Consider the following 26,792-nt stretch of genomic DNA (forward strand, 5'->3'; position numbering starts at 1 on the left):
CTGTTCACCAAGATACCCCTACTAACATGTAGACAGCCTTAAGCTATCCAAATAGGCCTGGGAGCATAATAGCTGATAGAGTGTCAACAAAGATCACACTCTCCTATACATATGAATTTGATCATACTAGCAGTGGTACTTGTCGAGTGTGATATCTGCCCCTCCTGCACCCCGCATACCTGGGTAGCTGCACATACCCTCGAGGATGGCTAGTATCTCGTGAACCAAGGCCTCGATTCCCGTGGTAAATTCACATAAAATGCCCCTCCAGCAGCCTGCACAGCACTATTAAGACATTCTTTAATTCCAACAGACCAGCTTTGATTCTTTCCTCCGCTTGAGCTCTCAGAAACTCCTACTCCTTTACCCTTACCACAACGAAGACTGTCATAGCTCAGCAGTTCATTGTGCAGAAGATTACTGTTAACAGCGTCTGTGTTTACTCAAACCCGCAGCAGTTTGGTGGCCAAGACCTCCCTATTTCCAGTAAGTCCACTCAACATCACTTTGGTACCAGATCTTGGAGTTCCTTCTCTCTGTTAGACACGTCTCAGCAGAGCCAAGGTTCCAAGATGCAGACCAGGCCCCTCGACATGTCCCCAATCCCTTTGTCATTATACTTATTGTTGATCGATTTTGTCTTGCGTGTCATATCCATGTATTGGCGAGACTTGCCCCGCGAGAGAATTTTCCCCCCTCCCCATCCGGTACACGATCCTTGACCCAGCCTTTGTTTATCTTTTCATCATCAGCTACAGGAGCTCGCGAACTTTCTTACTTGATTCAATTCTCTGACTTCAACTACCAACCAGACATTGAAATCCAAATCTTCCATTACTGTCCCGAGAGAACCATGGCCGATCAGACGTACGACATGAGCGAGTGGATGCTCGCAGAGGACGAGGCTCAGCGCCTCGAGAACGAACCGTCTGCGTATGGGGTTTACAACCCCGACGCCTTCGCCTATAATGAGGCTCACAACGACACCGTGCCCATGGCCGGTCCCTTCTCCGCCCCCTCGGCCTACGATGGCGCCCAAAACTTCGGCCAGTACGGCCAAGGTACGGATCTAATGGCCAAAACACGCGAGGCTGATGCTGATTGTATATGGTTAGATGATGTCGCTGGTTTCCTGCCCGCCGACCAGACCCAGTCGGTCCAGGCCCCCCCACCCCCAGCCGTGCCCTTGGGTCTTATCGACCCTGTTTTGTTAGCCCAATCGGGATACTCCGTGCAGCCCATGGCTGCCTACGAGTCCGCCGAGCTGCCCGGCAACCAGCAGCAGCAGCAGCAGCAGCAGCAGCAGGAGCCGCAGCCGCAGCCGCAGCAGCAACAAGAAGAGGAGGAGGAAGAGGAGCGGGTGCAACAGCCCGCCCAGCCCGCCCAGCCTGCCCAGGCCAAGCAGCGCAAGTATACGCGCAAGAGCCCCTGGACCGCCGCCGAGATCGAGCAGGTCATCGAGATGAAGGAGCAGATGGGCATGAACTTCCAGGAGATTGCAGAGGTAAATTCCACACTGCGCACTGCAATGCCCACAAGGCCTCCACGAAGCGTGTCCGCACTAACTCCCTCACCTTTGTTGCAGGCCCTCGGACGACACACTCGCGGTTCTACGCGAGACAAATACTACGCCGAGATTAAAAAGCGTGCTGCAGCCCGCGATACCTAGGCTTGTGCTCGCCCTTATCTTCGGATACCCAGCTGGCCGAGTAAGTATTCATCAAAGGAGACAAAAGAAGACTAGTCAAAGTACAGGGTGGCTAATGATTCGATAATCTAGGAACTATTGCAGATGCTCCCTGGGAATGTTTGGCGGGTGCCTCGGCAACGAAACTTTTTTCTCCCCTCTCCTCCTTTTCTTACGAATAATAAATACATGGTTCAGCAGACCTAGAGCAGATATATTTTTAGGGCTGAATCAGGAACAGGAGTTTGCGTACCAATTGCGTGTCCAGTCTGGACTCCCGTGCCTAGATATATGCCTGCTTGGCTGAGAACTGCCGTAGACCCAACGGACGATGACCAAAAACATGCGACTGACCAATAGCAACCCACAAACCCAGTCTCAAGCCCACTCATCACTTGACGAAGACCAATGACGCAGCCCTACAGATCAGCCAGTAGCCGAGAAGAAAATGGGCAACACTGGCATCTACAACCGACAAGAAAACTATACGCGTCGAGGTCCAAACCTGATGCGACAGCCAGAATCACCTGAGCTCTGGAAAGCGCGTCTCGCCCTCTAGTGCCAAAATGACCGCTGGTGAAGCCAGTAAGGCAGTCAGGGTCCTTGCCAGACCCTCGCTGCATCACTGTAAAGGAGAACTGGGCTGTGAGGGACTCTCGTTGCACAATACGGTCCAGAAACATTTGGTAGTGGAGAGCTGGTTCTCGAATCGGAAACATGCTTCTCCTATCTTCTCCAATACTCTTGGAAGGTGGTCTCTAACAAGAAAGGTCCAGTAATGGGCCCAAGACTGACCCAAGACTGACCCAAGACTGACGAGACAAACAAGAACACAAGACGCGCATCCTCTAATCGACGCGATACCGCGCGCGCAGTTATGTCACTTATGAAGGCTTGATCCGATCTTGATTACTTGAAAACCTATGGAGGCCAAATAAACACAGCTCTCACGCCACCCAGTACCATATTTTTTGCACCAAGTTCTTGGGCACGGGAGGAACGTCCTCAGCCTCGAGCGCATCCATCTCCCTCACGCCGGTGATGACGTCAATGTCCTCTGTCTTGTGGGCAAAAGAGGTCCGCAGCCACAGCTTATGGCCAAAATACAGCACCAAGAAGATGGGGAGGGTGATGTAGGCGGCGAGAAAGTCGGCCACGCTCCAATTGCCAGGGAAGAAGACGGCAAAGCCGTTGGTGAGGGTTACAAGCACCAGGATGAGAAGCGAGAAGTAGGTGATGTAAGGCTGCAGGGCTGTCCTGTAGGGGAGAGTGTGCAGCAGGTTGCGGAACTCCATGGCCTTGCGGAAGCGGAGGTAGGTGACGATGCAGACGATCCAGGCGATGAAGCCAGAGATGGTGCTGATGTTGACGAACCAGTTGAAGGCGACCTCGCTGGACTCGCTCACGCTGAGGAAAGCCAACAAGCCGACAGCCCACGTCGCTAGGACGGCCATGTAGGGCACGCCAAGTTTTCCAGTCCTCGCAAAGATCTTGGGGGCCTGCCCGCACTGGGCCATGCTGTAGAGGACACGGGCGCCGGAGTAGAGGAATGCGTTTCCGGCGGACCAGGCAGATGTCAGGACGGCGGCGTTGATGATGTGGTTGAGGACGGGGATCTTGGCCAAGGAGATGCCGATTACCCATGGGCTTGCGGCCGCGTTCGACTCGGCGGACAGCAGATTGGAATTGGTGGAGGGACAGATGGAGCCGATCATGAAGGCTCCCAGGCCATAGAAGACAGCCAGACGATACACAAAACGTCCAGCGGCCTTGGGGATGTTGCGCCTCGGCGCGATGGTTTCTCCGGCTGCGAGGGCGATGAGCTCAGGCGAGGTGATGAATGCGAAGCCGGCCTTGATGAAGGCTGCCCAGAAGGCGAGAAAACGCCCCGTGCTGCCGCCAACAAGGTATTCATTAATGGGGCCCGGGTCCTCCCAGTTTTCGAACCCGATGGCGTCGTGTGTAGGGCTGCCGCCGCACATGATGATGAGGCCGACGAGGATGAGACCAGTAATGGTGATGAGTTTTATGCTGGCAAACCAGAACTCGGCCTCACCAAAGACCCGGACGGCGAAGATGTTCAGTGCGAGGTTCACGAGCAGGATGATGGCGATCCACACAGCTGTCGGCACGGCCGTCTTCCAGTAGTCGAGGATGATGGAGCCCGCAGAGACTTCCGCTGCCAACAACACGGCGTAGGCATACCAGTAATTCCATCCTGTCGCAAAGGCAAGACTGGGATCGACGAATCGCTCGACAAAGTAGGGGATGGTGGCACCCTTGAGTGGCAGGTAGACGACGATCTCGGCGAGAAGGTTCATCATGTTCCAGACGATGGCCATCATGCAGACGTAGCCGAGGAACAGAGCGAGAGGACCTCCCATGGACAAGATGGCGCCGGAGCCGATGAACAAACCGGTACCGATGCTGAGCGAAACATTACGGTCAGTTTTCTTCTTTTCATCATGTCCGTGGGGACAACAAAAGGGCTACTGCTGGAACAGGACTCACGCGCCACCCAGCGCAAGGAACTGGATGTGTCGGCTCTTCAGACCGCGCTGGAGCTGATCTTGTGCCCCAATCACATTGGCAGTGGCGGTCGTGACTGTGACCTCGCCAACAGCGAATTCCTCGTCTTTCGACCTGGACCATTTCTCCGGGTCGCCCAAAGAAGCATCTTTCTTCATGTTGGTAGTTAATCGAGGGCGGCTGGAGAGGGGGAAGAAACAAGGTTGACAGCTTGAAATGACGTTGGTGACTGAGCAGCCGAGCTCTGTCTTTGGGTCGTCGCTGCGGTGGAGGGGCCAAAGCTTCGAGTTGACAGGTTCAGGCGCCGGCGCTGGTCACGACTGTTGGTTTGTCTGTTTGTCAACACTTTTTCCAAACCACACAAGATTTCTTTCGGGTTCCTCGTCGAAGGGGTGAAGGGGGGTAATCAGAGGACTACCTTTTTTAAAGGCTCTCCAAATCTTGACCGTGAGCATCTTCCCCAAGGACCCACTTGCATGTACCAAACCCCAGAACAACCGGAGGGCGCGCGCCGATCAATGGCGTTCGTATCTATGGAGAACAGATACAAACAGTGGAGCTCAGAATCCTTTAGTCAAGGCTACGTAAAACTGCACACTAATATGGCACTTGTGTACTGCAGTCCACAAGAGAGCTGGCTAAACCGTGCATAACCGAAGAGTCTGCAAAGGTTCGAGTGTACCTTTTGAGCGAGCTATGACACACAACCGTTGCCCGTCTGGGCAAAGAGCTGCGCTGACAACTAAAGAAGGTTTACTCCAGTTCACTTGGCTGCAGCATTAGATCCAGGAGGAAAGTGATATCTCGCCCATACTGGAGATTGGTGTTGAAAAGAGCATAAGAGGACAAGAGAAAAGGAAAAGGGATGGAGGTCTTCTCCATCGCCAATTGCCAGAGCAAAGAAGAAATAGAAAAAGAAGGGGAAAACGGCATTCAGGCTCGAGAAGCCACCCCCACTACTGCCGCTACGGAACGGTCCGCTCTATGATTATTCCCACATCTTTCTTCCGAAGGCCGCTTCAATGACCAAATCATGCTTGTCAAATAATTGATATGTCTGCCCGTGGGATCGACTGGGGCGTAATATGCTGCGGGTAGAATGTGCGAGGAAAGATAGTAACAAGAGATCTTTAGAACTAATTATGGGTCTTTTCCCACTAGAGACTTTCTGCACGATAAACAAGTTCAATATCATTGCCGGCTGCTTGGCGACAAGGCCGATGGTCTGCGATCCTAGGGCTAGGCATGAGAGAAAGGACATCAGTTCACAAACGCGAAGATGGTTAGTTGACATTCGAGAAGTTTGGGAGTCTTCAGATCGCGCCACCATGGCTTATCATTATGATCAGACATAAAAGTTGGAAGAGGTCAGCCTGAGTGATGATGATATTGAAGTTAGTTTGGTCGCTCTCAACTTTGCCCTTTCGTAGGCTCGCACATAACGGTATATACCTTAGTAAGGATGTAAGAGATCCATTCTCATTTCTGCATAGCACCAAGTTTCAAGTCAATGAGGCCATCATAACTACTCCCCCTAATCAGGTCCTCGCCCAGGGTTTCCAAGTTCTTGTTCAACCGAGGAACTTTCTTCTGTCCACATCCCCCTCACGCCAAATTTCCCGGTGACAACGCCAAAATGTATCACGAATGATTTTCCCCTGAAAGCACAATCTTGGCAATGGACAATGCAATGTACCTCAGTACTTTCTCGGAGCCATCTCTGGTATGCACAGTACAGTACTACACCACAACTATCTGGGTCGCAATAGAGGAAACCCTGCAATAAGCGCGCAGATGGCAGTGGACCCAGGCCCGCTTCATGTCCTTTGAGAGCCAGATTTATGGAGTTTGCGATAAAGGTGACGTATCATTTCCCTTTTATGGACTCTGGTGGCCATGGCTTATCAGATACGTCTCATAGCACACTCACATCCATGACCGGGCTTGCCTTCGATTCATGCACACTGCCGTTGATAGCCTAGAGTACCTCCAGGGTCTGGTGGTTGGCACTGGGTGGTCAGAAGAAAGCAAGACGCATGTGTAGACCAGAGGCATTCAGGTTGACCCCAAAATCCCATATATCGAAGCATCTCTGTCTCGCTCGTTAGGAAAGGCGGCTCACCTCTCCCAACTGGGTAAGCAGGTCTCTCTTTCTCAGCGTTTTTACAGATGACCTGTGGCCCTATGATCCTGTTCTCAAGACTGCCCAACACGGTCGAGCATCGCTTCAACAACGGTGCTGTGCGATGGATCTCACGAGACCAATATCACTTACTAAAATAATTGTACGAGCCTGATCCATGGGTGTGGACGCGACGGAGCCTTCCATTGACCTCTCCAAACAAACCAAAAAAATTCGGAGCGAACATTGCATAAAAGGCTCAATTTCTACCGATCTATAACAAAACCTCCGCCACATCACAACAAATCACGCAAGGTTCACAGCTCGGCCCTGCTCCTGGGTGACGGGCCGTTACTCAAATGTTCCAAATTCCCTCATTTGCTACAATTCTCACAGCCGAAGCCACATCAGAAGAAACGCAAGCTGCGATTACCAAGGTCGTTTCGACATGCTAGTGCCTGAATCTCAGCGAAGCCATTGAAGATGGGCAGGATAAAGTTTTGTTCTGAGGGCAATGATACGCCAATATGATTTCGTCTTTGATGACTGAAGCCTATATCAGGCTTTTCAGCTCTAGACAACCGACCCAAATCAAGCAAGCACCCAGACTATGATTCGGACATGACACAGTACACCCCGAACCATTGTCTCTGTCTTCCAACTTTTCAAGAACCATTGGCAGCGACTTCCAACTTCGGTGATTCTTGCGATGATGAGGTTTTCTCCTGCTTCGGAGATGAAGCCTCAGGCTTTGATCGTATAGGGATGCCCGAGAAGGGACACGTTGTTGGGCTCCTGGGCGTCTTGGGGGTGGCATCAGCACCCGTCTGGCTGTCCTCTTCGATGTCCTCCAAGATTTTCTTCCCGTCCAGGTAGCCCTCTTGCTCGAACGCCGGCTTCTCCATCTCCTCTATGAACTCGTCCCCGTCACGGACATACCACTTGGCAAAGAGGTCATTCTGGATCCAGATAACCTTGCCCAGGGCCTTGACCAGCGCAATCTTCTTGTCCATCTTGATACGTGGGTGCGACAGGAGCGCCTCCGTCAGCGTATCCTGGATGAATGCGAGGCAGGCGCCGATATGCACGTATTCTATATGCAGTGGGTGCTCACGCCCTCTGCCGACGTGCATCATCCTATAAAAGAAGAAAGGTCAGTCCAAATACGACACGGAGGTGTTTGGTGACTGGGGATTCAGAATGCACCCACCCAACCTTGTCCAGGTAATACCAGAAGTCCATCGTGCTGGGGTCCGAGCAGAGCTTGTTGAGGTATGCCCTGAGAAACATCTTCCGGTGCAGGATCTGGGGGCTGTTCTCATTCAAGCTCGGATCCACCGGTCCCTCGAAAGACGTACTCCTAGTCTCAAAGGCACGGGCTGTGATGTCGTATTGCAGCAGCTTATGATAGACGATGTTCACGATCGCCGGTATGAGCTGTTTGATGTACTTGGAGCCCGCGATGAGCGCCTCGATGTCATCTGACGCCGTGTTAGCTCCTCTGATGCACTTTTATGGCACACAATGGGAAGCTTACTGGACCCAAAATCTAGGAATGTGTGAAGATATTGGATTCTGGCCTCCAAATTCGTATAGAGGTCTTTCCGGTCGATATGTTGCCTCATCGGCCGAAACCCCATGAACGGTGCCATTTTGATCTAGCTCAGGTACTGATTTTCGGTTCCCAAATATGAGATATACGTCGTAGCGAAAGTGATTTTTTTTTGCGCACGATGGCCAATGAACTGGGTTGCTAGCACTCGAAGCTGTGAGATATCGCAGAGTGACGAAACAGGGCTGATTTCCGGTCTTGGACCTGACGCCCAAAATTACCCAAGAAGGACTCCTTATTATAGGTATATGAAGAAGATTTCCCATCGCGACGCGATATTTTTCAAATGCTCGCTCTTCGCAAACCTGACATCATGTGTTTGGCAGCCCTCTGCTGACATTTGAGGCTGCGTTTATGGGTCGGACGATGGTGGTCTGACAAGGTGGATCCATAGTCCCCCAGATCGAACCATCGGTCCTGCGGAGGCGGATCCTCACGCCTGGAACAGAGCGGTATTGCCTCGGGCGTTAATACACACGCATAAGATGACTGGCCCAAAACACGGCGATTAATTCCGTCGTTCAAGACAATTTCCAGGAAGCTTTGATTTTGGTCAGTCCTCTCTTCTGCAAGGTCATTGGCTTGTAGGGTTTGCAGCCCGAATGGCCCTTTTTGGAGCTTGACGGTCGATTGTGATTCCTTTGGACGCCACATGACACAGTACTTACTTTCAGCGTGATGCCTGAACCTAATATCTCGCTGTTAACTGTTCGACAATCTGCATTACTTTTCACATTCCTAATTGCCTTTCAGGTTCTACGAACCAGGGACTTCCAGCGAGCAAGAAACTGAGTGTCAATCTCACATATTTCCTCCATTAATTTAAATGATTTGCTCAGGTAACCTCGGGGCACGCTCTATGGCTTCCTCGTTATTGCCAGAACATTCGAGCATCGAGATATCCGCTGTTGGTGCCAGAGACCTGAGCTCCACTCCGGAAAGGGGAGAACAAAGACGCTTCATGAGTTGCTGTTTTTAACGAATTCAGGCCTTTCTTCAAGGCCATTTCTTGTCCCAATTACTTACCTCTCACGTATCATTAGAATCCCTGTTCGAGAATATTGGCTAATTAGTTTTGCACATAGGAAGACTCGGCCGTTGAGACGCCTCAGGATTCAATTCGACACTGCAGCTATATTGTGTCAAGAGAGAAACAGAAGCACTACCAAGTCGTGTTCTTTTCGAGGCAAGAACCGATTCAAGTCATCACTAGTGCTGATCAACTGTTGACCGACTACTTAGTATTCAGTATTCATGATCAACTTAATTTGGTACATTTCTGCGATCCTTGCTCTTCTGGCCAATGCCACCACGATCCTTAATCAGGAATGGTGGCATACAGCCACTCAGCCACGCTCTTCCAATCTAAGGCGACTACAGTCGTGGACAAGCGGACAATGTCACCCTTGACCTCCTGGTCTCTCTGCCACATGAGCCATCTACGAGCACTAGAGCCTTGGATAGCCACTCGCAACCCTCACATTACTCTCAACGTTGTTCCTGTTCAGATTCATCACTCCAGCGATAAGGAAACGAGACATACTGCTCCTCAAGATATTGGGAGCTACAAGGTTGCCCAAGATACGGTCCCCCGCAGCTGCTCATTATCTTTTGCGACTGATGGATCTTCTCATTACTCCAGCCGACCCGGCGTTCCCAACAGAACCAGCTCCTTTCTTCAAAGATGTCGAGCCTTGGGCTGGGGATCCATTCCTCACATACGGCTCAAAGCGCGGCCTTTCCACCTTGGGGGAGCTGAAGGAGCTCAACCCAGACGCGTTGTGTGGATTTCTTCAGACGCAGTTCTTCTTCGGTCTCCTCGCGGAGCTGCTGTGCCTGAACAGACTACAAAATGGGCGGCATATCATCGACCCCGAAATCGCAGGGCGCGAGCGCAATGCCCTCTACGAGGAGTGTATATTCGAGGTCAACGGACAGAAATTCATCACAGGTGCCAAAGCTCTCGCATCCGGGCCTTTGATGCTGAAACGGGGTCGGGAAGCTGCCGCGGCCATGGGCGGGATGGCGCCACGGCTCGCCTTCGTCGATGAGTGCCTTCGAGCTGCGCACCGGACTGTCTTCCAACCTGAGCTGGCAGACAGAATCACCTTCGAGGTTAAGTATTCTCTGGCTGCGCTCGGAGAGCTATTCGCTACGGCGATTCACTCTGCCGTTGCGGGCCTTGGCCTGCCTTTGCAATTCCATTCCATCAGCCTAGCCTGGCCGTATGGCTACCTCTCTGAAGGAGGGTCTCTAGAGGCACAGATGCTGGATCACGGGTGGTGCCCCAGCGAGATTGAGAAGGTTAGAACAGAATGCTGGGGTCTGAACGGCAGTCACTATATCAGCAGACTCAAGAAACACGGAGAATGGAAGGGTCACGCAACCTGTCACAAATATCAATGTTCAAACTTCCAGATCAAATTGGACGAGTATCAACCTGCGCACGCGGAAACTGGTTGTCCGTGTGGCCTTGTGAGCGTTGACTTGGACAATGTGATGGACATTTTGGAACGTACTCCGTCATACCCGGTTCTCACGGGCAACATCATAAAGAGCATAACTTGCGATAGGGAGGAAGTTCAAGTCAAGGCATTTGAACAGGGTATGCCGTATGTGGCCATATCTCATGTCAGAAAACCCCCCGCATTCTCACGTTCTCAAAAGATCCTGAACTCGCTGACATTCTTCTTCAGGTCTGGGCTGATGGGCTTGGGAATCCAAGGGACAACTCTTTGCCACGGTGCCAGATCGAACGAGTCAACCGCCTGGTGGCCGATCTCCAGCGACTCGTCGACCCGGAATGGGGGCGACAAGGCAGGCCTGCGTACCAAGTCTGGATTGATCCTCTGTGCTGTCCTGTGAAATGGGAAGGCAAGAAGATCTCACTAGAACGCATAGCCGATGTCTACCGCAAGTCCACACATACCCTCGTTCTGGATAATTCCTTCACAACCATGCCTTCAGAGAATGTCCACCCCGCAGACCTACTCTTGCGGGTCCTCACCTGCTCTGCATGGATGCGCAGGCTCTGGACATTTCAAGAAGGGGCTCTGCCCCAATCATTGTATTTTCAGTTCGCCGACCGCGCCATCGCAGCCGATACCCTGTTCCTGCAGATTCACGAAGCAAGTGCCAAGGACTCGCGGTACATAAGGTTGCTGCACGACCTTTGGCGCGCAATGAGCGCCTTTGCCAAGTTCTCTCCACGGAAGACACTAGGGGTCTCAACCCAGCCCGTCGACCCACAGGAAAACCCGTACGACGTTCTCGTTAAGCTGCAGTGGGCTCTCAACTTCCGCTCAGTGTCTGTCCCCAAAGATGAAGCACTCTGCATTGCAACGCTGCTGGACCTGGAGGTTACACATATCGTCCTTGAAGACGGTATGGACGCCGCACAGAAACGTATGGCAATAGTCTGGGGCATGTTGGCTAAGAGATTAAACGGTCTTCCGCCCAAGGTGATCTTCTTTGTCGATAACCCTCTGAATATTGAGGGATTTCGGTGGGCGCCGAGAAGCTTCCTCGCCGGAGCGGCGGAGTCATCGGCCACGGACAACCCAGATGACCCGTACGCGGAACGACAGTTCTTGGATTCCTCGATAGATCTGAATCATCGCACTGTCAGGTTCTTTACACCAGAGCCGGGCTCGGAACTCGGCCAAGTAGTCCAGGAGACTGATCGTAAGGGATTTCGCGTCACCTTTCCAGGCTATAGGTTCCGGGTTCGTGCTCACAGGCCCGCAGACGGAAACACCTGTGACGGGCAAGAACTCCATCTCCACCCGTGGGATACGCTCTTTGCACTACTGCTCGAGGACCGAATTATCCTTAAAGAGGAACAGACAGGAACATGGTTCCAACTCTGTAATTATGACTACACACAGAAAGCTAGGAAAAGGACCCTCGAGGCCAAACAGCTGTGGTGGAAGTCCAACAGCCGTCAAGTGTGCAGGCTTGCCGAGACGGGACAATCTGCACTGATCAGGAATGTGAACTCGTCCTCAACCTCAGCCCCTCTGAATAGGCCTCAGCCCGAGGCCGGACTCCTGGTCCTGATCGATCAAGAAGACGATAAGGAGCTGTGTGTGCGAAGACAGTTCAACGCCATCCTCACAGAACTCTCGCCAGCAGGAGCGCTCGTGGCCGAGACGATGATGAGTCTCGCAGCAGAGCTCGCAGATGATGAAGTGATCGCGGCAGAGCTGCTAACTATGCAAGAGAGAAAATCCACACGTGATCTTTCTCTTGCCGAAGACAGAATCAAGGCTCACATGAACCAACGCATCGCAGAGACTGAACAGGAGAGGCCTGAATTTGCAAAGGCTAAGTTAGAGAGCGAGTTCAAACATTTTAAAAAGAGCCAGGATTGGCAGGTCATGGTCATGTATTTCTCACACCATATCAGTATGGAGAAGACTCTGGACAACCAGGTCTGGTTGGTGGACTGAAAGAGATGCTGAGCTCGTACATTATTTCTAGTCTAAGACCATGGAGAACGGAATGTCGAAAATATGTCAGGGTTTCATTATATGGGTTGTGAAGAATAATACAACGTTCGATATGAAGGGAACAGGTCCCAACCTCAGTGGACTGTTTTCTAATGATTAGTTCTCATGGAAGAGTCTTTGCAACTTTGTCCCTGTAGTAAAGAAAGAGGGAAGGGGGAAAATCATAACCTTCCATTATCTCACACGATTGAGATCGAAAGTGAGCCCTAACCCTGAGGCAACTCCTCGATTGGACCCACCTTGCCTTCTCCGGCAACGAAGTGTGTCACCGGCAGTATGCACGCTATTGACTCAGAAGCAGTGGTGATGACGATGGCTTGCAGTCTTGTAAAGGAAGGAGGGACCTGCTTATGGTGGCGTGCATTCTAGACAGAAGAGATATTACCAGTACCGTGACTCACTCGGACCAAAACCTCCGCCATTCCAACCACGCTCATTCTTCGACTAATCAATTACCCTCGATTCTTATTTGCTTCGCAGATCGTTGGTCGCCACGGCAAGGCAGCAGGCACACGCCCACATCTCAACCCTTCTCCCAGAGGAGAAAGACGAGCACCATGTCCATCGTCAACGTGGCCCTCGCGGGCGCGACGGGTAGTCTTGGCGCCCACATCCTCGACGCCTTCGTACAGGACGGCAGCTTCAAGGTCACCGTCCTCCAGCGCGCCAAGTCCAAGTCCACGCCGGCGCACCAGGATAAGATCCGCATCGAGGCCTTGTCCGACGGCCTGCCGCTGGATGAGCTCACCGAGCAGCTCCGTGGTCAGGACGCGCTCGTCGTGTGTTACCGGGCCAAGGACGCCGCCGAGCAGATCAAGTTTGGCAAGGCAGCCGCCGCCGCGGGCGTCAAGAGGCTCATCCCCGCGGACTTTGGCAGCTGCGACAGCAACGGCAAGCGGGAGAGAGAGCTGGTCACGCTGTTTGAGCTGAAGGTGCAGATCCGCGACAGCCTGCAGAGGCTGGCCGAGCAGCACGAGGGCTTCTCCTGGACTTCGCTGGTCAACGGGCACTTCTTCGACTGGGGTCTGCGGGAGAACTTCCTACACTTCAACCTACAGGAGAAGAAGGCCGATATCATTGACGACGGGGACAAGAAGAGCTCCCAGGCCACATTGGCCCAGATCGCCAAGGCGACAGTGCGGATTTTGCAGAGACCTGAGGAGACCAAGAACAAGATGTTGTTTATACAGAGCTTCTGCGTGAGCCAGAACGATGTGCTAAGATCCCTAGAGAAGGCCTCGGGTGCAAAGTGGGAGGTCCAGAGGTTCGACTCGGAGGAGTTCATCAAGGAGAAGAAATCCCTTGCTGACGGTGGCGACCGGGACGCCATCGAGGACTTGGTGTTCGTTCTTGGGGCGCTCTACGGGAACTGGGAGGAGAAGCCAGATTTTGCAATGGAGACGCTGGGCTTGGAGGATGAGAATCTGGACGATGTCGTTCAGAGTGTGGTCAATGAGCTTGATGCGTAGCTCGAGCCCGCCAAGGGATTCGCTTGTCACAAGTTGCGTGGATCGGTGTCAGGATCCTTATCACACACGTGAATGAGACCACGAGCAACATCCAATGTGTTGTATCGACTGATTAAACTCAAATAGAAAATACACAACCACGATGCACAATCAGCGACACTTTCTCGAGGTGATAATTGATATCATCAGGACGTCCCATGGATGAGCTGCTGGTATTCCCTCACCTTGACTGGGCACTGCTCACATCACGACATTCCTAATTTGAAGTGGATGATTATCAAACACTCTAAGTTACTTTACATGACATTGCCCGAGCTTGAGCAACGTCCTTTTGCTCATAGTGAGGAGTTGTGGCGGTGTCAGTTAAGAGGACGGGAATAAAGCTGCACCTGATCCGCCTCCCAGATGACCCAACATACCAACAGTACATCTGCCTACTTATTGATACACCGTTGGCTTGGTCTGGACAGTACCAACAACCGTCGTCATGTACTTGACTACTGCCGAGTGAGTAATTAATAAACATATGACTGGTTAAGTGACTAGCGGGCTTACTCGTCACCTGATGAGGTCCCTAGAAACACGTCAGACGAGTTCCGACTCATCACGCTCAATAGTCTTGTATAGCACATGCATGCGCTCAGCTGACTGCTTCTAGAATGTGTCAGTTTGCTTCGAAAGCTCGCTACCATAGAATCCATTGGAAATTCCAAACTTCACTCTGCCAGCTTCGCGAGAGAAAAAGGGACATGGCTTTCGAGCTCAGAAGCATCGGATAGGTAAATAGTCGCGCACATGGACCACATCCTTTTCTGGCTGTCTCCATGAATTATCCAGTGTCCTTGCGATTGAAAGTGAAAAAGGCTTTTAGATATTAATAAACATTGGCGAGTCCGCCTACCCTGTGGCATATTCAGGCTGGTGTGATCTATCCTCAAAGGGGAATTTCTATCGTCTGAAACTACTTTTGTAGTTCTTATCCTGCGGGCGCAAAAGGGAGTATCACGATGGTTACAAGGAAGCTCGGCACTGGGCGCCTGTCTAACACCCACCCTCGTCTGCTGGTCGCCCTTCTGGTCGATTGTGCCGAAATTAGGGTCTCGAGGCTGTGGGCTTGAGGGGTTTCATGTTCTTATATATTAACACAGCACGAGCAGCGTTACAATCCATTCTTACGTCGAGGCAGATTTGGAATGTTTTGCATAGAATCGTTACCCTCGCTTCTATCATGTTGGTTGATTACACGGTGATCCTTGTTAAATATTACTGCATGTGTAAGTACGACACCGAACTACTTTTTCTACTTGGCTGAGAGGCTTGGGATTTAGCGCGCGACGCTTAAGTTGGCAGCTGCGCCCCCTGGTGCTAGTGTTGTGGCCGGCCCTCTAGGCTTCAGACCGCTCCCTCCATGCTTCAAGTCCTTGCTTGAGTAGTAAGCTGCGTATATGCGTGTTGTCTGCTTATATTAAATGATAATCAATACCCCAGGCTGGTCATCTCTGTTCGCAAGCATCGATCAAACACGGAACAAGATCCTATTATCCTCTCAAAACAGTGCGGAAATGCAAGTACTACGGACTGCATCTTACCACCACCACACATTCACTAAGGCGGAAGCATCAGGCCCAATGTCGTCTATTTGCGCCGGTTCTATGATTGACCAGAATTACCCACCAATTTTCAGACGCTATAACAGTTCTTTGAGTTTTTTCCAGCGCTGCCGCGGAGGCAACAGAAATTCATCTTGCCCAAAGATACCCCGAACGGAATCGACACTCTCCAGAGGGATCCAGAGAGTTACCACTGTAGGAGGAGGGATAGGCAGCATGAGCAAGGGAGACAATACCACCTTGACCACCACCACCACAGCTGATGACCACAACTCCGACCACCAAGGCAGTCCAAAGAGCTCGACACTCATCATCGCCGGGTACACATGCATCGGAAAGACGACCTTCACGAACAAGAAGGAGCTGTGGAGAGACCTCGGCGTGTCTGAGGTCGTAGACTTGGACTCGAGCACGTACAGCCGGGAGCCAGATTTCCCACACAACTACCTCAAGGCTATACGACAAAAAGCAGACGAGGACGGAGTCCGCGTGGTCCTGGTCGCGACGTTCCCCGGCGTCGCTACCAAATTGAAGGAGGAAGGGTACTACGTCGCGCAGATCTACCCGCAGAAAGACTCAAAAGAGCAGTGGCTGCAGAGGTTAGAGGCCCGCGAGAAGGAGGGCAAAGAGTCGCGGCTCTATAAGCTGGTCGAGAAGAACTGGGATATTTGGTTTGACGATATGGGCAGGAGGGACGTGTCGAAATCGGTCACGGTCTGCTCAGAGGATTACTTGAGTACTGTCATTGGCGAAATATGTCGGGCGTTCATGGAGTCACGAAAAGACCCGAGGCCAACTCGGGAAGAAATATGATGTGCGCCGTGATTGGCGAAGTTTCTATGAGGATTACTTCTTGGAAAGATGGTTGGATGGAACGCTTTCAACATAAATATATTACCGCTTCAGCAAAAGAAAGTTACGTAAATCTTGGCTCCAAACCTCGCTCGATGCGAGATTTGGACTCGCGCCCGTCCGCCCCAGCTCTTCTTCCTCCCTTTCCCACGTGATTTGACGTGATTCTCCTTGGCACGTCGGTCCTATTGGGCTTCTTTTTGGATCATTCTTCATCGGCGTCGGCTAGTTATGGACCTGGCTGTAGAATATTCTCGGCGTGTCCAACCAGATGTCATGGATCAGCATAGAAGTCGCGTCGCTGCGATTCCGCGCCGGCCTCCAGGCGCAAGGCTGGGATCACCTCCTGCTCCTCAAGAACTGGACACATCCTTACGGCCCAACTTTCGATGTGTCCCTCGGCACCGTGATTGTGCTCGTGCAGGGCTGGAGTTGGTTCAGTCCCACGTTCAGTCCCGTTAGTTTCGTCAGCTTCTACATCGAGCTGCCCATTTATGTTGCCATGTTCGTGATTTGGAAGCTGGTTAAGAGGACAAGATTACAGAGGCGTCAGACATGGATTTGGTGACTGACGTCTACACGAAAGATGACTTTGAAACAGAAGAGAATAGCTATGTGGAGGGCGAGAGCAAGAAGACCTAGGTCGTGGTTCTGCTTTAGAGCTTAGGAGTTTAAAATTGCCCCCCCCCCCTTCCCTAATGGAAGCCAGTTGAGATTTCGGCCTACCGAAGCACTATCTGACCAAAGACGATTGTGGCTACACCATAGCAAGCCGAGCTCACGAAATATGGCATGCCCAGTGCTCCACCCCCAAGGCCAATACCCTTGACCCATAAGACCGCCATCAGCGGCGCACCGATAAGAGAGCCAAGCGTCTTGACAAGCATGACAATCGAGAAGATGTGAGTATCAGCTTCACCAGCGTGCAGGCCATCGTCATCCTCGCTGCTGCTCGAGCCCTCGGAGCTGGAGATGACCGATGGTGATTTCAGAAGCGACAGCGTGAAGATGGGAAGTGCCGAGCCCAGAGCATAGATGAACATGGCTGGTATGAGAAGCCAGATGGTGGCGGCTAGGGCGATGGCAAGGGCGCCGATTATGGAAACGCCGAAGCATGCGTTGGCGAAACGGATGTTGATCCGGTCGGACGCGTCTGGTGAACCTTGCCCAGCAGAAGAGTCGGCGACAGATCGGAGGGCGCGGGGCACAATGAAAGTCAAAAGGGTAAAGTTGACGACTGCCTTGCCCGAGATCAGGTATCCGGCTGAGGCGAAAGTCCAGTGATATCTTTTCGATATATACTGAACCAGGAGCTTGGTGTCAGAGCTTGCCAGCGAGGCGAGAAGGAAGCAGAGAAGCATGAGCCCGAAATTGCGAGAGTGGCTTCTGAGTACTGTCTTCAGCGTGCGGAACCTCTCCACGACCAACTGCACGAACGAAGGGCCGGCGTGCTGTGCTTTCAAGAGGGGAGAGGACAGAAGTGGCTGTTCCTGCTCGTCTGGGTATCTCGCAGATGACGTGAAGTCAGGCACCATCCGGATGACCAGAGCCGCTGCGAGGAGTAGCGCAATGCCGATCCAGAATGGCAGCCACAAGAGTATCGTCATGGAGAAGGATGCGAGGGCTGGTCCCAGAAGGTTCACAACATACGAGATGGAGCTCATGTAACCAAAATAGGAGGCCCGCAGCACGTAGTCGTCTGTCATCCCGGCTGTCAAGGAATACGTGATAGAATTGAAGACGCAGTCTCCACCAAGGAATGAAAGCATGGGACCAATCACGATGGCCTTGGTTGGGATGGCCCGGTCGAAGAAACCAACGAGGACAGCCCAGGACAGCATGAAAAGCCGAGGAACCAGATTCAGCCAGAGCACGACACGTCTGCCATATCGTTCTGCCACAAACCCCAGGGGTACGGTCATAAGGAGATCTACAATCCATTAGTTAGATAACAAGTCCGGTATGAGGGAGAAAACCAAGAACGATTATAGTGTTTACATACCCCCAACGACCCAGATCGTATCCATCGTCCCCTGCAGCCATCCCAGACCCTGCTGGACGATATCAATCTTGCAAAGCACCTCGTCCACGGCGCCGTCAGGTCCAATCTGTGAGGGGTCATGATGGAGGTAGTACTCTAGACAGAGACGCCTCTCGATCACCAGGTTCAGCGGCAGCTGGTAGAGGCTGGCCGCAAGATTGACCAGAAGAAGCAAGCTGAGCACTGCGGCGATGGCGGATCCTGGAGGCTTCCCACGATGGAGCAGCCCGTCCATCGCTTGAGCGCCACTTCAAAGAGCAATCCGATGTTAGCCTGGCCCACGAGGCTTGGGATCTAACATGAGCGAAACCCGTGATGGCGGGTACGAGGCTGTGCTGGGGGCGGGCCCAGGTCGGCCAACCTTGCCGTAAGGAGCGTGGCCGCTTCGAAAGAAATTATTCACACCGCTGCAGATGATTGATTGGGCAAAGCACTGCCTTAGGGTGTCAAAAAGTATCAGGTATCGATGGACGGCACGGTAGCGTTTTTGAAGTTTCAACATATGCCCTCGAGTCAATCAATACTCGCAGCTGAGCAATCCAAAAGGCAAATTCACATGATCTGGGGAAGAAGGCCTGGAAGCGTTGCCAATCAACTGATATGACCCTGGTCTTCCCTATCGGATTAGTGCTCAGGCAGCTAGCCCGTCGTGCCCGTGTACACCATAGCCCCGACTAGTGCATATGCACTGTACACTCGGCATGCTGTGAGTACGTCCTGATGTATCATGTGCCTCTCTCCATACCCTTGCTCAAACATTTATATATATGTGTGTGTATGTAAAAGATACATATATATGATTCCTTCTTGGATTGGAAATAGTCGCTGCGCGGGCCGAGTCTTTCCATGCGACAGCTCTTTTCCATCGTCTTGAGGGCTCACAGTGCAGGCAACCAAATATATTTCTTTTCCAAGGCTCGCTACTGAGAAGGGCCCCCGAACTTGACTGCGAAGATTCACCGCATTTTATACATACCTCTTTGCCCGTCTCCCCAAATCATGCGGCACTCAAAAGAGTCTGCTGTAATTCTGTGATCATTCTATCGGCGTCTCCCCCCTTTTTTTCTTCTCCCTCTACTACTTCAGATAGCTGTTTGATGCGGGGACCAACCCACAAGTAGGAGAACACGTCCACTCCCCCACCCTGACTCGTGGGTCGAGCGTCTTGATTAGAGGGCCAAAGTGCTGTACAGTAGCCAGGAACAACGCTGCAAAGGGTGACTGCTGCATAGCCCACAGCTCCTCGACGGATGCCAGAGCACGAAACACAGACCAGTACTTGTGTCACAAGCAATCAGAAGGGCACCTCACTGCCCCTTCCAAAAACAGGAAGTCAAAAGCCCGTGAGCAAGAACGAGGCGGTTGGCACAGAAACTGGCGATTGGTATATAATATCTTCAATTTGCCAAATTTTATGTAAAATTTTCGGTCCTTTGGCGCAATGGTAGCGCGTTACTTTCCGGTGGTAAAGGTTCACGGTTCGAGTCCGTGGAGGATCGCTGCGTGCCTCGCACGCTCTTTTTGCTTCTCAACGATGAAGTCCCGAGTGGTTTACCCGACGAGACCTGTGGTTATTTGTTTTTTGCCATCCTCACCAGAAACAAGACGGACAGATGCCGACTGGCTATATTTAGGTCATGGTCCAGGACGACTGGACAAGCCCAAGTCGGGATGGGACAAGAGAGAGTGCCGCGGAGGAACCCAATCCAGTTGGTTCAAAAGCCAGTGTAAAGTGTCTGGAAAAGCCCTCTCTTCATGAGAAGGACATGTAGAGCGGAACGCTACTAGGTCGCAGGGTGTCTCCAACAAAAGCAGAAGAAAGAAAAAAAGAAGAAAAAAAAGGGAAAAAAGACCTTGTTGCGTACGTTAAGCTTACAGTGATGAAACCTTTTGGTTGCCTATCGTTTGACAATAGGCTGTCGGTCGTTGAATTCATTAGCGTCATTCCAACCTACTAAAGTTGCTATTGGATCTAACGAGGCGGAAAAGAAGAAAAAGGGGTTCGCAGCCGACAACGCCTTTGTTCCGCACATCAAGATTTTGACGTGCCCGAACACCAATCCCTAATCCGTTACTTCATGCAAGGAACGTGATGGATTTCAGTACTAGGGCGGTCTCCCTCATCCTAGATAATCACTTTGCGCCAGCTTCTGCTGCTGCTCCTGGAGGTCAGCCCAGTTCCGGAGCTCCTGCTCCTCGTCCTGCGCCGTCATAGTTGACCCTGGGTCCTTGTAGGCCGCACGGTCCTGGTTGAGCGGGCTCAACGTTGCGGCCGTGCCCGTTCCTGTCTTCTCTAGCTTCGTCAGAATATCGAGGAACGCCCTGAGGTACTCCTCATTGTGCAACTCGTGTTGCCCCTTGCGTTCAGACCGGTCGCTTAGCAGCGTGCAGGCGACTTGTCGGATCTTGCTTATCAGAGACCCGCCGTTCGGTTCCATATGGCGCTGGTCGATTGAGATGAGCACGTTGAAAAGATCTTCCACGACCTCCTCGCGCGCGTTCAGAAACAGGCGGTCGATGCTGTCGGTGGCCCGTTCAGCGGCGGCCTGTACAGCTGCAGCTGCCAAACTGGAGGCCGAGTAGTCGGCTGCAGTGCGATATACGATGCTGCCGGAGGCATCCGCTTGCATTTTCATGCGGGATTTGTAAAGATGGACATCGCGTAATGTCAGGTACCGCTCCACGTAGTGAGACCGGGTGGCCAACAGCGAGGCATAGATGTTCGCCTTTTGAATCTCATACTGCACCTTGCGCTTCTTGGACTGGTCTCTTGCAAAAAGATGTCGCACGTCATTGGTCGGCTGATGGTCGGGATAGGCGGCCGGGACGTATTGGTAGTCGCAACTGCTTATGCCTTTCGATCCTTTCTTTATGTATGGAAACGTCACTACCCCCAACCGTTTCATGTTCACCTTGAGTTCTGGTGGGAGGCTCTCGGCAACATCTGTCATGCTCGCAAGAGCAGAGTGCAAGTATTGCTTCTGCTGGTCCCAGGCATAGGCAGCCATCCCATGAGAGAGCTCGATGCGGACGAGGTCATCCATCGTCCGATAAATCTGGGCACACTTGACAAATCCTGTAATTGTCGATACGGTGCCTTCAGGTTGGGGAAGGATCCTGTCCGCAAGAATGTAGGCATCATCGACCTCACGAGGAAACTCGGGATAAGAAGTATTGGGGTTTGCTGGCGGGATAATCAGGTCACGGGATGAAGCCCCCAGTTGAGACATGGACCTGGATGCTATTAGCATCTCACAACAGAGGAGTATGGCTTTCAAGCGGCCGCTCACCGAACGCCCAGAAAGATGCACCAATAGATGCGCTTCCCGATCTCGTCGCTTATGAAATCTGTGGGCTGATCATCAGGTCGACTAGGGTCAAAGGAAAGCGACGTTGGGGGAGGTCTCATCTTGTGAAACCCCATCTCCCGCAGAAACAAAAGTGACTCTCCTAGAAAACGACGACACTGGTTCGGCCGCATCGTGTAGGCAGCACCCAGACAGAGGAAATAGCTGATGGCGGCGTCGTTCACAGTGATAGTATCCTTCAGCATGTAGTCTGTGGGGCGCATGGCAAGGGCCACCTTCATGCATCGATCTACCAGCATGATGGCCCTGGGAAACTGGTCGTAGCTATGAGAGGCCTTCAGGTGAAGGCGTGCCGAGCGCGGAAAGGAGGCGACTAGGCCACCGATCATACTGGCCAGAAGAGAAAGGAATTCGGGATTTGTCCGATCCTCGCGGTTCTTGAAAGCCTCTCTGAACGTAGGTTCGTGAGGAAACGGCGTCAAGGGATGTATGTAGGTGAAGAAGTCGTCGACCAAAAGTTGCAGTACACCCAGAGGCGCAATGCACATCTCCGCATCCATGACGACCTGTCCGTCCGGCGTCGCAAGGGAGACCAGCGTCTGAGCAGCACTTTGAAGCGGTGGTATCGCCTCGCTCGACCCTTCGGTACCAAGTCTTCTTCGTTTTTCATTTTCTCGTGCGGCTTCAGCAGCCTTGTTGGGAGGGCCTCTTCTTCTCTTTACACGGTAAAACGTGCAGAGCACGTTCAGGTCGCGGCAAGGCTGACAGGGCGGGTCACCTCCTTCGCACTGAATCAGAGCCAGGGCGATCAGTCAGTGATGTGTTCAAAACGGACAGCTGAAAAACAGAGATCAGGAACCACCAACCTTGACTTTTCTCTGACTACAAAGGTCACAGGCACGTGGGATCCTTCTGCTCTTCTTGCCCTTTTTGGGGGGAGGTGACTCAGAAGACACCAGGGCGTCGGGCTGGAGAGGATTGGGACTTGTCGGTCCACGGTTCCCAGGCGGAGGAGGATATTGAGTCGGGGGAACGTCCTGGGGTTGGTGGTGCTGATATTGATCCTGGGGTTGGTGAGGCTGATATTGATCCTGAGGTTGGTGGGACTGGTATTGATCTTGGGGTTGATGAGGCTGATATTGATGCTGGAGTGGTGGCTGATGTTGGTGTGGCTGTTGTTGGGAGAGTTGTTGTTGTTGTTGTTGCTGCTGCTGCTGCTGCTGCTGCTGCTGCTGCTGCTGCTGCTGCTGCTGTTGTTCATCATGGGGGTCCGGCTGCGCAATCTGATAGGAAATACTCAGCCTGTGGTCATTATTCGCAGGGGAGGAGGTGTAGGCATCTCCTCCTCCTTCTCCACCTCCTCCCTGGACCTGAGTCTGGCCATGTCTGCTACCATTGACATTGAGAGTCGGGAGGGTCGGCAGGCCACTGAGAGGGTAGGGGGATGTTGACTGGTGAGCCGAGGGTTCGTTATAATGATAATAAGAAGGAGCGGCGCTCGTGGTCGTCGTGGTTGTGGCCAGGAGCTGATCTAGCTTCGCAGGGTTCGTCGTGGTGGAGGACGAGGGGGGAGAGGTCGCTGATGGGGTCGGGTGGTGGGCCTGGGCATCATAAAGTCCAGACATGATGATGAGCACATGTACCCTTTAGTAGTCACACTATAATGGAGACCGAGCCGAAAAGATGGAACTGGGCAGGGCCAGGCTCGATCATTCGAAGGCAAAATATCGGTGATTGTCCGGGAGAAGTACGGGAGAAGTGCGGTAGAATAAGGAGGGAGCCTCGACGCGGGGTAAGCAAGTGTTGGGATGCACACCACCAGGTGGTAAGGAGGCCAGTCATTGGCCGAATGCCCCTTGCCTCGCCCACCCCTGTTAGTCTCCCCGTCTCCCAAGTGCCTTCCGCCACGGCACAGCCTTGGCAGCTTAGATAACGGCGAGATCAGCTGTGCACATGTGTTTCCAGTGCATGTTACCCGCTATACCCCTCTACAGCCTCTATGGACAGGGCCTGACCTGCTATGCTTTAGGCATGCAGACACTGAAGAGACTGCTTGTGACAACCCCCAAAGAAGAGGTGCAAGCGACCAGGCTCGGCGCAGGTAATGTTTAGTTGGCTCATGAGGATGTGGCGTGTGCCTTGATTTCATTTCTTTCTAATTCCTTTGTCCTTCTTTTTCTTCTTTCTTCTGCATGGCAAATATTGGCCAGGACAGACTTATTCCATTAAATTCTACAGCTCTGATGCCCTTTGTCTCCCTTGAATATGACCTTCTACCATATTTGTCAACATTATGCATCTTTATGCAGACATGACTTCCCATCTTTCAAGATTATGCTCAGACGCACTGCGTCATCTCTTCCTCTCTTGTAGCAGGACTCAGTACCCGAGCTTCTCCTGCGCCCTGGCTGTGGCCTTCCGCGTCCTCCTTCTGCTCCTGATGGCATCCGCCCAGGCAAACGTCCAGAAGGCCGTGACAATGACGATGAGCGCAAAGGCAGCCCACGACAGCGCCAGAAACCCGCCGCCCCGATACGCAGCTAGGCCGTACGCGGCACCGTGGGCGCGGACCTCCTCGACGACCTTCTTGCCGCCGAGAGTGGTGACCAGGCTGCCAATAAAGAGGAAGAGGCACGAGGCGAAGGCGAAGCCCAAGTTGCCGTAGATGGCGAGCTGCTTCGTCCGGTGGGACATCTCGCCTGTGATTTTGATGGCAAAGATCGACCAGATGGAGAAGCCTACCGAGAGCAGCCCGAAAAACGCCGAGATGATGTACATGGCGAGGATGGCCCGAAGGCAGTCGGCAAGGACCTTCATAGCGTCGTTGATGCCGTCGACCGCATCCTGGACGAGGCCGATGTCGCTCAGGTCAAGCTGGTAGGGCCCGACGCTGAGGCTCTGGTTGAGTATGGACGAGAAGTTTAGGATTTCTGCGATGAGGCCAGTATGTCAGTACCATGCATCTTAAGGTCTAATTCCCTGAGCCTGCTTACTGGTATAATCGGCGGGCGTCGTGCAGTTCGTGGTGTTGAACGAGGCGCCGGCGGAGGTCGCGTTGGGGGTGAAGTTGCCATAGCACAGGTCGAGCAGGTGGACCGAGTACCACTGCTGGATGTTGAGCTTTGAGTACAGCTCGTCCGCCAGATCATCCTCGATCTTCTCGAGCTCCTCCTTGGCCTCATCTACCAGATGCGCAAGCCCGCTCGTGGCGGCACTGGCGGCACTCTCCACAACAGACGCGGCCTCGGTGGCGACGGAGCCGGCAGCAGTGGCAGCCTCAGCCGCCGCGGACGTGGCAGCGCCCGCCCCCTTTCCGATGTCGGACGTGAGGTCACTGACGCCGAAGCGCTTAGCCGGGGCAGCGTGGTATCGCCTCAGCAGGTTCGGGGGCTCCGTGATCTGTGGCATGGCTGCCGACCGGACCTTTAAGCTCGTATCGTTCAGGAGGCTCTTGCCCAGTGTGGAGGTGTTGAACTGGCGAACACGTTCAGCATACATAAGTGCAGCGGGTGCGAACGTACAGAGAGATCCAGAGCAAGGGGGATAGAGAGGATGCAACTCACGTAGACTACATGGTAGTCTTCCATATAGCCGGGACTATGTCCTGGAATGATGGCGAATATTACCAATATGAGGCTGACGGCAGCGAACAGGGCAGATGCTGCGCCAGGCCAGAAATACCTGAAGCGCAATGGTAGTTTTTGCTGCACATATCGCTCTTGGGTTGGGGAGCCCCGTGGCGCTCCATCGTCGTCGAACGTCTCCCTGAAACTCATCTTGGTGGTAGTAGTAAAAGAAGAACAACGAGGACCTGCTCGTATGGAAATCAGAGAGATATGGTATTAGAGTTAGAATAGAAGCACAGTAAGGAGAAAGAAGAAAAGTGAAAATTAATGACTGGATCAAGAGAGGTGGTGATGGTGATGGAGCAACAGCTTGCCAAGTGGGAACAATAACAACAACAACCAAACAACTAGGGGGAAGTGTGCAAGTTAAATGCCACCGGTCTAGAACAGTCGATCAGGAGATCAAAAGGTCCATAATGTATACGTGTCTCAGGCAAGAGGCCTCGTAAAATGACAATGAAACCGGCTGTACTATGTATATCAAGCTGGTTGAATCTTTCTCACGAATATGCCATGGCGGGCGCCTACTGGCGGAGAGCCGGGTCCTGCCCCCAGTCTCGGCACTGCCACGAGTGCCATTGTTGTATGCGCGGCACGTTGGGCTCACAAGAACCAATACCTTGACCAAGAGCAAGGGAAGTCTCAGATTCGCTGGCAGTGTGGATAAGAAAACTGCATATCCAGCTGGCCACTCGATGGGTCAAGATCGCAGAACGCCGGGGTTGGGTGAAGACGGGAGAGTCATCATCAATGAGCCGGGTGAGCCGTCATATCCTTGTTCTGTGGGGCCATACGAAAAGGTCCAGGGGAGAGTGCTGTCCTCTGGTTGGGCGGGATAACCGCGGGTTTCAGGATCCAACGGCGCATCGCCAATGAATGCCACGCCCAGTCCTGCAGCGGCTGCTGGCTTTTCTGCAGGCCATTCCGAGCCCCCGTTTCAAAACACGCAAGGCGCAGGCCCTGGTCGAACGACCTTCCGCCGTCCTGTCATGTCTTCATTTGAACGATGAGGCTATTTCACTGCCGACAAGACTGATTGATCTTTAGGGCTCCGAGACGGTCAATCATTGCCAGCTCTATCGTCGCAGACCAAGACTGACAGCCAGCACCAGCCAGCACCAGCCAGCTGTTCAAGCGGTCCTCAGCCCGTGCGCCTAGCTGAAACCTTTGGGGGAGGGGGGGGTGACAGCTTTTTTGAGCTACCCTTCCTTCATCACGAAGGGCTGAGCTGTTGGCGAAAGCATCCTCAGCTTAGCTGTCGCATATCTTCTTATGCTATTCAATCATTTTTCCACTAAATCTCTTTCGTTGATTTCCATTTAGGGCATCTTCGGCTTATTGAGGCTATGAGCTCGCTCATTCGTCACCTCGGTCGTGGTTGTTGGTCAAGGAAGCACCCACAAGTTTATGTGGTCAAATTCCTGT

At 52.7% G+C, this 26,792-nt stretch overlaps 8 protein-coding genes and 1 non-coding gene across 9 annotated transcripts; 3 read left to right on the forward strand and 6 right to left on the reverse strand.

Annotated features, from left to right (window-relative positions):
* Window positions 1–2,634: 2,634 nt before the first annotated feature.
* M406DRAFT_352427 (uncharacterized protein) lies at window positions 2,635–4,507 on the reverse strand (the record flags this gene model as incomplete). The annotated part of the gene is made up of 2 exons (XM_040922687.1): window positions 4,199–4,507; window positions 2,635–4,114 (listed from the first exon to the last, which is right to left on the reverse strand). Exons 1-2 carry the CDS (start codon window positions 4,372–4,374, stop codon window positions 2,635–2,637), a joined length of 1,656 nt encoding a protein of 551 aa, XP_040774630.1. The 5' UTR covers window positions 4,375–4,507.
* A 2,496-nt stretch (window positions 4,508–7,003) lies between these two features.
* On the reverse strand, window positions 7,004–7,963 carry M406DRAFT_260972 (uncharacterized protein; the record flags this gene model as incomplete). Its single annotated transcript, XM_040917409.1, has 3 exons — window positions 7,004–7,475; window positions 7,549–7,819; window positions 7,876–7,963. 3 exons carry the CDS (start codon window positions 7,961–7,963, stop codon window positions 7,004–7,006), a joined length of 831 nt encoding a protein of 276 aa, XP_040774631.1.
* Window positions 7,964–11,491: 3,528 nt separating this feature from the next.
* On the reverse strand, window positions 11,492–11,888 carry M406DRAFT_103905 (uncharacterized protein; the record flags this gene model as incomplete). The annotated part of the gene is made up of 1 exon (XM_040915089.1): window positions 11,492–11,888. Exon 1 carries the CDS (start codon window positions 11,727–11,729, stop codon window positions 11,493–11,495), a length of 237 nt encoding a protein of 78 aa, XP_040774632.1. The 5' UTR covers window positions 11,730–11,888.
* A 1,130-nt stretch (window positions 11,889–13,018) lies between these two features.
* Window positions 13,019–13,930, forward strand: M406DRAFT_262068 (NAD(P)-binding protein; the record flags this gene model as incomplete). The annotated part of the gene is made up of 1 exon (XM_040917488.1): window positions 13,019–13,930. The coding sequence occupies one exon, from the start codon at window positions 13,019–13,021 to the stop codon at window positions 13,928–13,930; it is 912 nt and encodes a 303-aa protein (XP_040774633.1).
* A 1,826-nt stretch (window positions 13,931–15,756) lies between these two features.
* Window positions 15,757–16,353, forward strand: M406DRAFT_74249 (uncharacterized protein; the record flags this gene model as incomplete). The annotated part of the gene is made up of 1 exon (XM_040925724.1): window positions 15,757–16,353. One exon carries the CDS (start codon window positions 15,757–15,759, stop codon window positions 16,351–16,353), a length of 597 nt encoding a protein of 198 aa, XP_040774634.1.
* A 797-nt stretch (window positions 16,354–17,150) lies between these two features.
* Window positions 17,151–18,581, reverse strand: M406DRAFT_14601 (uncharacterized protein; the record flags this gene model as incomplete). Its single annotated transcript, XM_040915391.1, has 2 exons — window positions 17,151–18,322; window positions 18,395–18,581. Coding segments are annotated over 2 exons (1,359 nt in total), but the record flags the coding sequence as incomplete, so codon positions are not given.
* Window positions 18,582–19,860: 1,279 nt separating this feature from the next.
* Window positions 19,861–19,932, forward strand: M406DRAFT_t91. The gene has a single exon. It is a non-coding gene; the product is annotated as a tRNA-Arg (tRNA).
* Window positions 19,933–20,553: 621 nt separating this feature from the next.
* Window positions 20,554–22,676, reverse strand: M406DRAFT_261603 (uncharacterized protein; the record flags this gene model as incomplete). The annotated part of the gene is made up of 4 exons (XM_040917455.1): window positions 20,554–21,300; window positions 21,346–21,667; window positions 21,724–22,529; window positions 22,608–22,676. Coding segments are annotated over 4 exons (1,944 nt in total), but the record flags the coding sequence as incomplete, so codon positions are not given.
* A 1,444-nt stretch (window positions 22,677–24,120) lies between these two features.
* On the reverse strand, window positions 24,121–25,946 carry M406DRAFT_332140 (uncharacterized protein; the record flags this gene model as incomplete). The annotated part of the gene is made up of 4 exons (XM_040920717.1): window positions 24,121–24,671; window positions 24,735–25,215; window positions 25,305–25,517; window positions 25,896–25,946. The coding sequence occupies 4 exons, from the start codon at window positions 25,944–25,946 to the stop codon at window positions 24,121–24,123; spliced, it is 1,296 nt and encodes a 431-aa protein (XP_040774637.1).
* Between the last annotated feature and the right edge of the window lie 846 nt (window positions 25,947–26,792).

The sequence above is a fragment of the Cryphonectria parasitica genome (genome assembly GCF_011745365.1).
Source record: "Cryphonectria parasitica EP155 unplaced genomic scaffold M406scaffold_6, whole genome shotgun sequence".
Classification (NCBI taxonomy): domain Eukaryota; kingdom Fungi; phylum Ascomycota; class Sordariomycetes; order Diaporthales; family Cryphonectriaceae; genus Cryphonectria; species Cryphonectria parasitica.